Below are 14,639 nucleotides of genomic sequence, written 5' to 3' on the forward strand. Positions count from 1 at the left end.
TTATAGCACACATAGGTGATAAAACTGGAAAGAGAAGCAAGGGAGTGATTAACACAAGAGTGAGGATAGTGATTCCTCCAGGCGATGGGGAGGAGATAGAAACCAGGAGGAGCACAAGGAGGCCTCTAAGGTCTTCTTGACCTGGACAGTGAGTGCACAGGTGTTTTTTTTATTATAATTATTTAAAACTTACATATGTTTTGCATACTCTTGTGTAGATGACATATTTCACAATAAAAATTAGTCTTATTATGTTTTAGTCAGTCATTTCTCATATATTTAATTTTATAAAAAACTAAATTAGGGCCTCCCTGGTGGCGCAGTGGTTGAGAGTCCGCCTGCCGATGCAGGGGATACGAGTTCGTGCCCCGGTCTGGGAGGATCCCATATGCCGCGGAGCGGTTGGGCCCGTGAGCCATGGCCGCTGAGCCTGTGCGTCCGGAGCCTGTGCTCCGCAACGGGAGAGGCCACAACAGTGAGAGGCCCGCGTACAGCAAAAAAAAAAAAAAAAAAAACTAAATTAGTCCAATCATTATACATCAGTATAACCCTCATCAAGTATTTTGATTTTAAAATAAATCCCTGGTTCTGTTTGCCTTTTATAATGAATCCGCCGGGGGATGGGGGAGAGTGCAGAGGCAAAAAAAAAAAAAAAAAAAGATATTAAGAGCTCTGGTTAATCAAGATTCCACTGCAAAATCCTTTCTTTTATAACAGTCCTCATATGTTATTCGATTTCCGATCTTTACTATGACCTTGAAATGGAGGATTACGTCAACAATAGCATCAACTATTACCTGCCTGAGAGGGGAAACAGGTTGTTACTCAAAAGACTAGACTGTTGCTAGCGACTCTATTTGGATGTGTGACAAAGGATTCTTTAATTTAAAATACATTGCACCGGGCTTCCCTGGTGGCGCAGTGGTTGAGGGTCCGCCTGCCGATGCAGGGGACGCGGGTTCGTGCCCCGGTTCGGGAAGATCCCACATGCCGCGGAGCGGCTGGGCCCGTGAGCCATGGCCGCTGAGCCTGCGTGTCCGGAGTCTGTGCTCCGCAACGGAAGAGGCCACAACAGTGAGAGGCCCGCGTACCGAAAAAGTAAAATAAATAAATAAATAAAAATAAAAAAATAAAAAAAATAAAATACATTGCACCACAAAAGGTAAGGCTATGCAAAATGTAGACAAAGCATTCTCTTTTTACATACAGAAGAACCTAAAATTTCTTCTCTCAAAACCCAACTTTTATGAGAGGCACCTAATATTCCATAAAAAAATGTTAACTCCATTCGGAATTCCCTAGCGGTCCAGTTGTTGGGACTCGGTGCTTTCACTGCTGGGGCCTGGGTTCAATCCCTGGTCCGGGAACTAAGATCCCAAAAGCCGTGCGGCCCGGCCAGAAAAAAAAAAGTTAACTCCAAAGGTGATTAAAGAATAAAATATGAACAAGAGTAGAAAAACAACAAAAGAATTGTACTGTTCAAAGAAAAGAAAAAACTGTCCAACTAGAACCACGGTCATAAAAATATTGATAATTCTAATCTTTATTGAAGGGTCCACAAAGACTTAATGTTACACCAAAGCACTTTCATCAGTTCCATAGAACACACCTTTTAAACTCTAAAATGCTCTTATAGAGCTTATCTGAGAGTGATTGAGGCCTATAAGAACATAACTGAGGTGTACCACTCAAACCTCAAAATATACTTCTTCAGTTAGCCCCACTACAGGCCTCTACCACGTCTGCCAGGATCTCTTTTCTTGTCTAAATCTTTATAGTACTTGTTACCGGAACTACAAGTTAGTACTTGATAAACTGTAATTGTAAACTATTAGTATCACCCCAGAAAACTGAAAAGGCTTCAAAGCTGGTCCATGTTTGTTTACACTGAGTCCACCTCCCACCATCTCGCATGGCTTGAAAAAGTTATGTGGGATATAGTTTAGAAAGTCATAAACAATTGATATTGGTACATATTCAATGCAAAGAAGAAAAGTAAATTCTCTCTCATCCCAAAAGGAACGCTTCAAGATACTTCAGAGGACATCTCCCCTTGAGTATTCCAGGGGCATCTCAATCCAAGTCCTTGCCGCCCTCTAAGCTGCTCTTCATCCTGCAGTCCTTATGAGGGAATGGCAGCACCATCAATGTAGATGTACCCACCACTCTCCCAAGCCTTCTTCCCAACCAGTCAAGGGCCAAATCAAAGCATGTCAGTGCTACCTCCTGTACAGTCCTGAATCCACTCACTTCTCTTCACTGTTACTAACACTATCTTAGTTTTGAAATCATCATCTCTCATCTAGCCTATTTCAACAACTTCCTAAATGTCCTCTCTGCTTCGACTCTTCTCCCTATTTCTAGCTCCAAATCCATTTTTCGAAATGCAACAGTGCAGTAGTTAAGTACAAGAACTACGGAGTTGTACATGCCTGGATTTGTACTCACTAGCTGTGTGCACGTGGGCAATTTTCTTAACATCTCAGCCTGAATTTCTTCATTTCTAAAGTAGAAAGAATAACACCTCTAATGGTTGATTGGAAGATTAAAGGAAGTAATACATACATTGTGAAGTGTTCCGCACATAGAAAGGCTGGGTTATAGGACATATATGCGTATTGGGGGTGGGTGTGTGTGTGCTGGGGGGGGGACATGATGGATGTGTCAAGGGCTACAAAAATCACAGGATAAATATGATACAGTCCTAAAGCATTAGCATAATTTGAGGATATGGGAAAACATTTTATACCAAAATAAGGATATACTATGGCCTATCATTAAGAACGTGCATAAATATTTAAAACTGATTTCAATATAAATTTTCTCCTGGGAGGCTGGGGCTCTTCTGAATATGTCTCTGGACATACTTATACTCACCCCCTGGAGAGTACAAATTCTCTTTTCTTCCCCATATGCTTCCAGTGAAAAAGTCGGGAACCACAATGCATGCACCCACTCAACAAATGTTATTATGCAGTCACTCCCCACTGCGCCCAGGATAAAATATGAACAACGTACACTGGTGTCCAGAGCCCTGGTTTACCTCTCCAACTCGTTTGTGTCTACTCCTGCACCAAAGTTCAACGGCACTGCAGTCGCCCACCAGTCCTATACGTTACCTCCCTCATCGCTGGACTTTTGTCTGAAACCATTTTTGCTCCCTGAATTCCACCACCCCTGTCGCCTACATCCTCCCTTTCCCTGACCAATTCCTTCAGTCCCTGGGTCTCAGACAAACATCACTTCCTGTTTTTCCTGAGTCCAACTCCTTTTCTCCCAAGGCTGGGCCAGGACCCCCCAGCGTGCTCCATTAGTACACTCCTCACTCTGTTCCATCCGTGGAGCCCTGTGAGTCAACGGGCTGTTGCGTTTCCCCCTGTACTACTGATCGCTCAATAGAGTTTTTAATTAGCTAAACTCATGAATCCCGGCCTCCATAACTGGAAGGATTCCACGAACAAGGCTCTTTCAGCACTAACTCAACTGCAATCCCCTCCTTATCCCGGGTGTGAAGGAGCCTCAAGACTGGTCACGCACCCTCCCCCATCGCAAGTTCCAGCACCTGGCAAACGCCAGACTGACCCGAAGGGACGCCGGCTTCGAAATACACTTCAGGGGCACGTTAGTGGGAAGGAATAACCCCAGATTCACCATCCGCCCCGCGCACGCGAGACCTGGCGTAAATGCGGCTCGCCCCGCGCCGCGCACGCGTGGTGGCACCACGCCGAGGGCGGCGAGGGGTGGGCAATTCTCACACAGCGAGCGCCCGGTTGGTCCGGGCCCCAGGAGGGTGGTGGCCTAGAAACCCAACCGGTATGTCCCCAGCCAGCTCACAAAGAAATGCAGCCTCCAGACAGGCGGGCGCTCGCCTGTCCCAGTGCGGCTCCTCACCGGGCTCCGCACGCCGTCCTCAGCAAAGGCAAACGCCCCGCTAGCAGAGAAGTCAGCACAGAAGCTCCGCTCCGCAGCGTCCTTGCCGGGGAAAAACGCGCCGCGGCTGCTGCCTGAGGACGCCGGAAACTGGGCTAAGGGCCGTGCCGGAAGTCCCGCCTCTCCGCACATGTCTCCGCCCCATCCATCCAGGGCTACTTTCCGGTTTCGAAGACCAACTACGGGGTCTTGTACTGCTCCTTCCTCACCGTGTAACAGAACGGTAAGTTATTGAGACCTGCTCCCTCAAGGGCGGGGCCTACTGGGCCTGGATGCAGCAGGAAAAACAAAAACTTCTGCCTTTGCTCAGTAGCAGTTTCTCATTCCACTGCAGTGTTGTCAGACCAAGTATTATTACCTTTCTTTGCCGCCACCCTTGCTCACTCCACCACTTCTGTTTTCCAGTCCTCACAACAGGGCAAAAAGAGGTGTTGGTGCAAGGAACGGTGACTTTATTTGGAAAGCCAGCAGACTGAGAAGGTGGCGGACTGGTGTCCCAAAAACCCGTCTGAGTTGGAATTCAAGGCTTATTTTACACTGAAAGGAGAGGGGTGTGGCTGGTTGTTGCAGACTTCTTGGTGCCAGCCAGACCCCAGAGGGGATGTGATAATCCTTTGTTCTTTTAGCTGTCCACTTAAGTCAGGTCACCATGTTCCTGTCAACCTCCAAGAAGACAGATGTTATCCTCTGTTCTGCAACTTTTTATCTCTACAGGAATGAAAAGTATGACACCTTTAAAGCAGCGGTCCCCAACCTTTTTGGCACCAGGGACCCAGTTTCGTGGAAGACAGTTTTTCCACCAACAGGGTGGCGGGGGACTGGTTCAGGCGGTAGTGCACGTGATGGGGAGAGGCACATGAAGCTTCGCTCGCTTGCCCGCCCTGCTGTGCAGCCCGCTCCCTGACAGGGCAAGGACCAGGACCCCTGCTTTAAAGGGCAAGCCTGGGAGGCAGAGCCTTGAGAATGGGCTGTATTTCAGGCTTTGGGCAACATTCCCTTACAAAGGTGCAGAGTCACCATAACTAAGAGCAGACAACAGAGTACACAGATTAAAGATTAAAGGAACAGATCCAATATGGAGCCAGGTTTGTTCTCCCTTACACTTCTCACCCATTCTCGAGGGCTATCTCAGAAGTCATCTCCTTCATACTTCCCTTGAAACACCCAATCTCTGAAGTCATTTCCTGCTTTCCTACTTGAATAGCATCTGGCACTTATTGCTGTCTTTTATTAACCACTACCGCTGGCAGCAGTGTCCCTCTTTTCTTGCATCAGCTATTCCAAAACTTTACGCTGTCAAGTTTCCTACCCTGCCTCTCTGAGGGACAGCTACCACAGGTCTTGCCTGTTATCCCTAGGGGAGCAGTATCTTGGGATTCATAGAACCACCTCCCTCACTGCTCCCTTCCCACACCCATGTTGGGAGTCTCCACTTGTCTCCCTTTGATCCAAATAAATTAAACCCCTTGAGTGCAGAGATGGTCATCCTATGCACTCTATATGAAAATGACTAAATGAAAAGCTTTCAGGAGCAGTCTGACATAATAGGCTCTAGTTTACATCTATGGAACCCCTTGACAAAACTACTGATCTGCCCTTGACTGGGGACTCATTTACTGCTAGAACACCAACATTCCCTCTGCCCACTGCTGCAGTCAGCCACGTTGTAAGCTATAACACTTTCTGTTCCCTGGACTAGGGACCCTTTGCTTTTCCTCCTCACTGGGTCTGGAGGTTGTTTTCGTCTTATATTTACTAAGTCTGAGTTTTCTGTTTCAGGGCCTACTTGGTTGAAGGAAACGGAAACTGATCCTAGTTTCCCCTTCAGAATTAGGAGCTGTCTTTGACCAGATTAAAACACCACCGAAGGTGGGTAATATTAAGACATGCATTTTTCTAAATGCTTACTCTGGCTGCAATATGGAGAACAGATGGGAGAGGTGCCAAAATGTGTGTGAGACCAGATAAGAATCTATTGCAGGGCCTCAGAGAGATGCTTAAACTAAAAAGTGTGGAAACAAAGCAAACAAAACAAATTTAAGAAATCTTTAGGAGGTAAGAGAAATTGGTGGTAAATTAGATTAAGGGTAAGGGAGAGGAAGGCATCAAGATAATTATTAGGTTCCAGGTTTGGGCAATTGGGTAGTATGGTGTCATTCACTGTGATGTGGAATAATGGAACATGACTATTGGCTTCCTCCTTACCAAAAGACTCAAATGGCTTTGCCTGCCAAAGGGCAAGATGAGTAAAGATGGGATGGGACCTCAGAAGGAGAACTTGAGAAAGAAAAAGATGGGATAAAGAACCCAGAAGAGGAGCGGAGGTGTAACGAAAACAGTATCAGAACTAAAACAAAAAGAGTAGAATTCCACAACTTACCTTGATCATTAGTATCGGTGGACACTGCCCACTATGTGTCCCAGGTCCTTGCACAGATGTTTTCACTATGTCTGACATCTAATGACCAATTAGGGGCCAAAGAAAATTTTAGCAAAAATGATTTCCATTTTGGTTGGTATCAAAATTTTATTATTGGTAATAACTTTGAAGCTGCCAGTAAGAAAGTAATTTATTTCACCAAAAACATTTTACTTCAAAAGAACATCTCTTTGATCTAGGATCAAAGGTCAGTGACCTGGAAATTATATATATATATATGTATGTATGTATGTATAATCTGGAGCAGACTTCTGTTCTAAAACAGTTATTGACTAATTTTACAGAGGAAGGAACCAAAAACAACTGAGGTCTTAAGAAGTTTATTTAAGTCATATGATAAAACATGCTAGCATACTAGCAATATCCTACCTCCTATTTTACTCAGATGTACTGCTTTGTCTCAGGTCATTTCATGAGTACACACACATATACACACAAGTGATTGCAAGTATCTATAGAGCACAGATCAACGTGCCTACTCTACCTAAAGCAAGGATTTTTTTTTTTAAAAGATACTTCATAACCATGTTTTTGAAAACTTAGGGTTTCGTGGAAGTGCCTTAGGAAGCTTGTTAAGAGTGAGGTGGAGGCTGAACAGTGGGCCTATGGGTCCCATTCCCGCTTCAACTGATATATGGACCTGCTCCCATCTATTTTAGATATCGGACAGTTACACTTCTATGTTATTATTCTTTTGAAAATCCAGTTCTGTTAGCAATCAAAGTTTGAAAACCACTGTACTTGATTAAGGACTAGGGTATGAATTTGAGTATGTACACACTACAGCCAAGAGCCTTCACCACAGGTCATAGGCATATAGACACAGGGTCAGAATACACGGGACCATTAACACCACAGATATTTGGAGTCCAGAATAATCACAAATTGTTAATCCTGATAATGGCTAAGGGGGAAGATGTTGGCAGGCAGGCAGGCACTTAAGTTACTGTCTACTAAAACAAGATGCTGTCGTTACTGAATTGCAACTTCTCTGGATAAACCAGGGTTAACCTGTGAAAGCTTACAGACCTGTCTTCAGGCACGGTAAACCTAGAACTGTGCAAGAGTCCTTTAGAGATGAAATATTTTGATGTCCATGCTGCACTTTCCTCAGAACCACTTTGCTACAGAAAACTCTGATCCTGCCCTGCTATGACTGCTCTCCACTGGAGTGTGAACTTGGACAGTATTCTGACAATTAATGAATATAAAGGTGTGTTGTAATGTCTTAATGAAAATGGTATCAGGCCAAGGTCTCTCTTTGCTTTCTTTTTAAAATTCTATATGGCTCACTGCCTGTGGAGAAACAGGAGTGCCCTCAATTAACTGCTACTTTTGAATCTGTTCAGCAGCTTAAACTTGAACTTGTGCATCAGATCCTTCTAAGGCCAAAAGAACATTGCCTTTAAGTGCCAAATATGTTAGTTACTCCCATGAGCCAAGTAATCAACTTAGGATCCCTGGTACATTTCTTTGGTTCAGCTGCAAGGCCCCCCTGCTCAGAGATCTTCCGCTCTTCCATCTCCAGCTCAGGCATGGCCAATAGTCATCCAATACCTGCTCCAAAGTTTTAGAAGTAACTTAAGTCATAGAATCAAAATTGCTCACGAGTCTTCCTGATATATGTCAGCAATTCTGTTAATTCATTGAAGAAAAAAAAAAAAGGAAGAAAAAAAAAGGAATGTGAATGTTTACTTTCATTAAATCTGTACTCAGTGATTTTACAGCAAAGAACATATATAAGTGTTGCACACAAAATGAAATTAATTAACAGACAGGTTATATACTGAAGTACAAAAACAAGTGTTTGACTTGGAAACTGAACTTTATTTACAAATGTTCTCCTATAGACAAAGATTCCATTCCACCCCCTTTCAAATATTATAACTAATACTTCCCAGAAAAATCATTTACATTGTTTTAATCTTTCTGCATAAAACAGTATTATGGCATAAGCAAATATGGGATGGTCTAAGACATAAAAAAACAAAAGACAATTTATCCACCATGAATGCTCTACTGACTGACAGAATGAAGAATTACAAATCACACCCCTTAATGTGCTACTCCAAGAAACGGAAACGTGATAATTTGGGGAGGTAAATGCTTCACAATAAAGTCTTCTTACGGTTTAATGAAGTCTTCTTATGGTTTAATGGTGATTGTTTAGGATTGCTCCTGCAGGCTGCTATTTATGCTGATTTTAAAAAAATAAGTCATCACTGTTAAAAAGGGCATAGACTTTTCTATACAGATTTTTTTTTACCTATGGAAATATGTAGATACTGACCCGGTCTCATCATTCAGGCCAATTAATAAAATAACAGATGCATGAAAAGAACTTAAAACTTAAATAAACAATCATCGTGTGACTAACCGACTAACAAAATTAGAATTCTCCCAGAAATCAGAGTATTGCTCTTCGATAGTTACTATGAATTTGAATTTTTCATAGCTGAGACAGTATACAGAAAAAATATTTAACCAAAGAGTTCAAAATAAAATAATCCAAATTTCCTATCTAACATTTTATATTTTAAAAATCCTTTAAATTTTATCTAGGAGGATAATCATTCTCACATCATAGCTAAGTCACAAGGAACTTTGAAAACAAAAATTCATCCCTGAGAAGTCAAAGAAAGAAACCTCTAAAAACACAGAAGTGACAGTCCTGCACCCTTTTAACAATCTTTACCATAGCATGAACTTTTATCAGCAGTCAGCAATCAAATGTATTCCAATCTGGCCTCTGATGATCTGATCTTTTTGCAATAAAACTATAAGTGCAACATTCAAAAAAATCAGATAAATAGGGACTCTGGTTTTATTGGCAGGTTTACATTTTTGTCAAGTCCAAGGTCAGCCAGCTAAGATACGTATGTTCCAATAAAGACTGAAGTAATAACTTCCGCTGGCAGCTCTTCTTCTGAGTCTCCATTTTCCCCATTGATCTTCACCCAAATAGTAAAAGTAATACAATTGCAATTGAGTTTACTATTATCAATGGCACTGCAAAAAAAAAAAAAAAACAGAAGTTTTTTATTATTAAAAAAATGACATAGTTTTACTAGCATCCAGGAAGGATGGAAATACAGTATGTCATCAGAATCACACTGCAAATCCTTGTAACAGAGTAACGTTCAAACATGCATTGGATCATAAAATCCAAAACTTATTGTAAAGTGGGCTTGTGTGACTGGGGATAAGGGTCACACTGGTACAAGATCAATATAAAGTCATCTGTGGATAGTGCTGGTGCAGCTCTGGGAACACAGAAGCATACTGGACCCAGGCAGAAGTAGACCCACATGGCTGCCAGTGACAACTGACATTAGAAATACAGTGCAAAGAAGATTCTGTTGCTTCATCGCTAAGAATGAAACTTATCATTCTACCCAAAGCTGTGATGAAATCAGCTAACAGAGAGACAGAGAGAGAGATAGAAAGAGACCCTAATTTTAATGGTTTTAAATAAAAGGTTTTGAATTCTTGAGTTGCTCTAAAATATTTTCTAATAAAAATAGCAGATATGGGACCTGTATTTTTCTCTTGAAAGTCTTACAGGACTCTAGATGATTTTTCTACTTAGAAGCAAAGGAATTTCTAAAAGGTAAGAACACCATTGTCTTTCAACTCTGAGAGGTGACATACAGGTAGCATACAAATATTATACCACTGAGCATTCCATCTGCATCAAGATAGAAATAAGATAGAAATAAGAGGCAAGCTAGGAAAGAAACTAGTAACTTTTAAGCAGTAAAGCCAAGTTAAATATTATAGAAAAAAGTTCCCACTACAAAAATGGCATTCACACTTGGAAGTTTTGCTACTTAAATCAAACCACAAAATTAAGAGTGTTCCACTAGTTTTTCTTACCTCTCATCACAGTTCTCACAGATCGAATAAGGTTCATTAGCTGAGATTTAATTCCTGGCTCTTCTCCAAATCCACCAATTCCCTGGTCTGTTCCCCAGCCAACTGCATAATATAAAGATGATTAGCTGTGATAAAATTTATTATGCACTCACCTTGCTCCCTCATTAGTCACCTTCTAAAGATGATTTTGAGCCTTTGTTAGACATAAATTATAGTTATATGACTTAAAAACTTGAGTATATTTTTTACTTTTGATAAGCAGCACAAACTCATTTAATTTCGATTTTGATTTTATAAAATAAACTACAGTCTAATAGATTCTTCCATGGCACTGTATTCAGTAAAGATGACTGTTGTGACACCCTGATTGTTTTCTTTCTCTTTTTCTAAACTAACAAACAAAATATTTTTCAGGTCAGAATTGAAAACCAAAGCATAATGTCAAGTTGAATAATTAGCTCAATTCAGAATTCATAAAACCCAAAGTAATTATCAGTATAAAAGTGTTGCAGCTGAGCTTCACTATCTGTTCACCTGGGGAAATGTTAATGTAAACCTGGTCGCAGCTTGGTTAGGCCTTCATAGCATGCTCTAACCTGACAACAGAGGCACATCTTTTTAACTTGATCATTCCTCTTCATTTCTCAAGTTTGAGGTAAGGAATTTAGCCTATTATCTAACCCTAACCCCACTTATTTTCAGTAAATGAGTCTTTTACCTTCTATCATTTTCCTGATAATATAAATCATTCTTTCTTTTTTTTTTCTTTTTTTTTTTTTGCGGTACACGGGCCTCTCACTGTTGTGGCCTCTCCCGTTGTGGAGCACAGGCTCCGGACGCGCAGGCTCAGCGGCCATGGCTTACGGTCCCAGCCACTCCGCAGCATGTGGGATCTTCCCAGACTGGGGCACGAACCCATGTCCCCTGCATCGGCAGGTGGACTCTCAACCACTGCGCCACCAGGGAAACCCTAAATCATTATTTCTTTACCTTTATCTGCTAATTCTTTTTTTATTGCCATACGCATTCTTCTAGAGGCTTACATGTCCTCATTTCTGCAACGTCCTTCTCTTGTCCTCATTTCAGGTCCACTTTTCATATCTCACATGACTATGTATTTTTTTACTCTCATATAACTACAGGGCTTAATTAATTCCTGACATGTTAACCCTTAAACTTGAAAACAGAGAACAAGTTTTTATTTTATACATGAAAGAACCATGTATCAGGTAACAAGATTTCACTTTGTTTAATCAACTTTTACTTGGTTGTAATAAAGGTTAAATAATGGTTGCTTGTTTTTTTTTAAATTTTTTGGTCACATCAACACTGAGATATGTTGTGGTATAAAACTAATGTAAAATTCAAGTTCACAGCAGAGCTGATGTGTTTTCACTCCCACTCACCCTTCAAGGCCTAGCTCACTTGTGCTTACAGCCTTCCCCATACACAGGGCTGTCACTCTTTTTTGAGCTCCCACAGCACAACTTCTATCACAGTGGTTAATATCACAGCCTCTACTATCTCTTGCCAGACTCTCAACAGATGCCTCTGCAATTTCCTCTCGACTTCTTTCTCCCTTAAAGTGTCAGATCTTTCTAGCTCACAATGTGTGATGATTCCCCATTGCCTACTGAGTGAAGTTAGAAACTCCTTAAATTGACATGCTAGCCTTGTATCATACTACAACCCCCCAAGTAACTAGTGGTTACTCAATTACCCACTAATTGCTATACATGTTAAAGGCAGCTTCTGAATCTAGGTTTGTCTGACTTCAATGTCAGGGCCTTTCCTAATTCCCTCCCATGCCATAATAAACCTTTCTCTTTGCTCCCCAAATAGTAACTACTGATTGTAAGTTACATTATAAATTCCTGGAAGACAGGAACTGAATTTAGTACCTTTCCCCTCTCCCCCACCCAGAGCAAGTACTTAGTAAATGTTTGTGGAATTAAACTGAATTTATAGCAGACCAAGTTAATTTTGGATAAATAAAGATAAGGTAAATCCTAGAATCGCAGATAAAACTTCCAAAGAAACATGTTTCTTTATTTTTAAGACACAAGAAGTGTAACCAATCATTCAATTGTAGCTTTGCAGGAGGGAGGAAGAAATCCTCCAATATTAAATGTACACATCTCTCCAAGATAAAAACAATCTCAGAAGATACACCTGCATCTTGCTTCCTACTTCTGGATCTACTTCTGTCTCCGACAAGCAAATACACTTACGCTGTTTCTCCAACGCTGACTTTTACCATATAACAAGTTCTACTGTAAGTTCTTTCTCCCACATACCTGTCTCACTCTTCCAGGGAGCTCAATCAGCATTCTCCACTACATGGCAGTCCTCTTTTTGTAATCTAAGTTCAAAGGTGTAGTACCAGCCTTTAACTACTTATAATGTGGTAAAAACTATTTCATAATAGTGTCTCTAGAAGGACATAAAACAAAATGGCCACCACCACCAGGTGTATCATTTTCCAAACCAGTTAATCTTACTCATATAAACCTACTTAACAACTCTGCACAATAAGAAAGCAGCCTGGTTTTGGTTAAATATAATGGTTACTGTAACGAAGGAGAAAGTGTTCCTTGACCCTCTTAGGGTCCCTGGCTATGTCTGAAAATTAAACTGACAAAGACAGATTAACAGGAGAAAAGCACACAAATTTTATTAAGTTTTTACATGTACCTGGGAGTCTTCACAAGAAAATGAAGATCTGAAAAACTGACCAAAGCAGGAAGTTTTTCTACCTTTTAGACAAAAGAACAAATTTGTGAAGAATTAACAAAACAAAGGGGTCTGGGCTATGGGTAGGAAATGCAATAATGTCTGTTTATACAGTCTTCCTGGCTCTAAATTCCCTGTCTCTGGTGATAAGAATGTCTCCTTTCCTCCTGGTACAGGAAGGATACCTTTCACATGGGAGATTTATCTCCTGCTTTCAAGAAAGAAGGGCCAGGGAGGGAGGAGGGCGGAGTGACCTCTCTGATTCTGGTGTTTTCTCTAACCCTTCAGCTTAAGATATTCAACATGCCACGGTGCCTTATTTGGGGGTAGCACGTCCTGAACCCCATCAATGGATACACACTTTTATCTTAGCTTTCTCCTGAAACCCTACTAAAAATGACATTAAAAGAGTAACAAGAGAGAAGTCTGAAGGCAAGAGAAGTCGATCTGGACAACGAAAAATAAAGGGAAGAATAACTGACTTAGCAGAGAAGGCTGAAACCTAAACATCCAGGGAGCACACAATAAAAAACTGAGGTGAATCGTGCTGAGAACCTTGGAAACTTGAAAGAAACTTCAAAATGCCAGTGAGGGCGACAAAGCTGAGACACAGGAGGACTAATTGAAAAGTCTCCATGAGAGCAGTTAGCGCTGCTCCTCCTTCCTCTCCCATCCCATCCCCTTCCCTAAACTGAACTGATAGGAAGAATGTCCCTCTCTTACACCCTCAGAAGACAGGAGGTTTACTCTCAGCAGAGAGTGAAGCATGGAAGCTCTGGACCTGGGGACATCTAGGGAGGGTGGATTGAATTAAAGTCTGCAAACCTAAGTGTCAGACTCCTGCCCACTTTCCTTGCTTGTGTCTCACGTAAGCCTGTAAATAAGAACACTTACATTCTGCAGACAGGAAGTGGTAAAATTACTCTGGTAATTGACCAGCTGCCCAAGAAGACTTCAGATACTGACATACTGGGGGCTTTAATGAAACAGCGAACTTACAGAGAGGCCCACTGGTGAGCAAATCCCAACCACATACACAGAGCTTCCTAAGAGCCTCTCAGTGCTTTACTCTTTCGAATGAACTGACAGTCAAGAGGGAACAATTCTTAACATGGACAGACAGAACAAAACCAGAAAAGAAGACTCTGAGGAAGAGACAATGCAAGAAGTAGAAGTTCATTTAAAAAAAAAAACAAACATCCTTAGAGAGAGAACAACTACTGTAGCTATAAACCCCAGAGAACAAGATGCCATAAAAAAAAGGGGACATAAAAAAGAAGGAGTGGGACTTCCCTGGTGGTGCAGTGGTTAAGAATCCGCCTGCCAATGCAGGGGACACGGGTTCGAGCCCTGGTCTGGGAAGATCCCACATGCCGCGGAGCAACTAAGCCCGTGCGCCACAACTACTGAGCCTGCGCTCTAGAGCCTGTGAGCCACAACTACTGAGCCCGTGAGCCATAAGTACTGAGCCCGCATGCCACAGCTACTGAAGCCCACCCACCTAGAGCCCATGCTCCACAACAAGAGAAGCCAGCACACCGCAATGAAGAGTAGCCCCCGCTCGCCACAACTAAAGAAAGCCCGTGCACAGCAACGAAGACCCAACGCAGCCAAAAATGAATGAATAAATAAATAAATAAATATTTTTTAAAAAGGAGTG

At 41.8% G+C, this 14,639-nt stretch overlaps 2 protein-coding genes across 4 annotated transcripts in view; both read right to left on the reverse strand.

Moving 5' to 3' along the window:
- HDHD2 (haloacid dehalogenase like hydrolase domain containing 2) overlaps positions 1 to 4,099 on the reverse strand; it is a 41,317-nt gene extending 37,218 nt beyond the window's left edge. The window contains exon 1 of one of the 3 annotated variants that reach the window (XM_082640864.1): positions 3,892 to 4,099. The gene's annotated coding sequence lies outside the window, so the exon portion shown is untranslated. Of the gene's footprint in view, positions 1 to 3,582; positions 3,692 to 3,834; positions 3,852 to 3,891 lie in introns of those variants that run through there. The other 2 variants (XM_082640866.1, XM_082640865.1) reach the window with 2 other exon arrangements.
- A 4,077-nt stretch (positions 4,100 to 8,176) lies between these two features.
- The window catches only part of IER3IP1 (immediate early response 3 interacting protein 1), a 28,029-nt gene continuing 21,566 nt past the window's right edge, over positions 8,177 to 14,639 (reverse strand). The window contains exons 2-3 of the mRNA XM_082640867.1: positions 10,247 to 10,348; positions 8,177 to 9,379 (exon numbers count right to left, since the gene is read on the reverse strand). Coding sequence (XP_082496993.1) covers positions 9,324 to 9,379; positions 10,247 to 10,348 — 158 coding nt within the window. The 3' untranslated portion in view covers positions 8,177 to 9,323. The remainder of the gene's footprint in view (positions 9,380 to 10,246; positions 10,349 to 14,639) is intronic.

Source organism: Mesoplodon mirus, assembly GCF_964341445.2.
Source record: "Mesoplodon mirus genome assembly, chromosome: 13".
Taxonomy (NCBI): Eukaryota; Metazoa; Chordata; class Mammalia; order Artiodactyla; family Ziphiidae; genus Mesoplodon; species Mesoplodon mirus.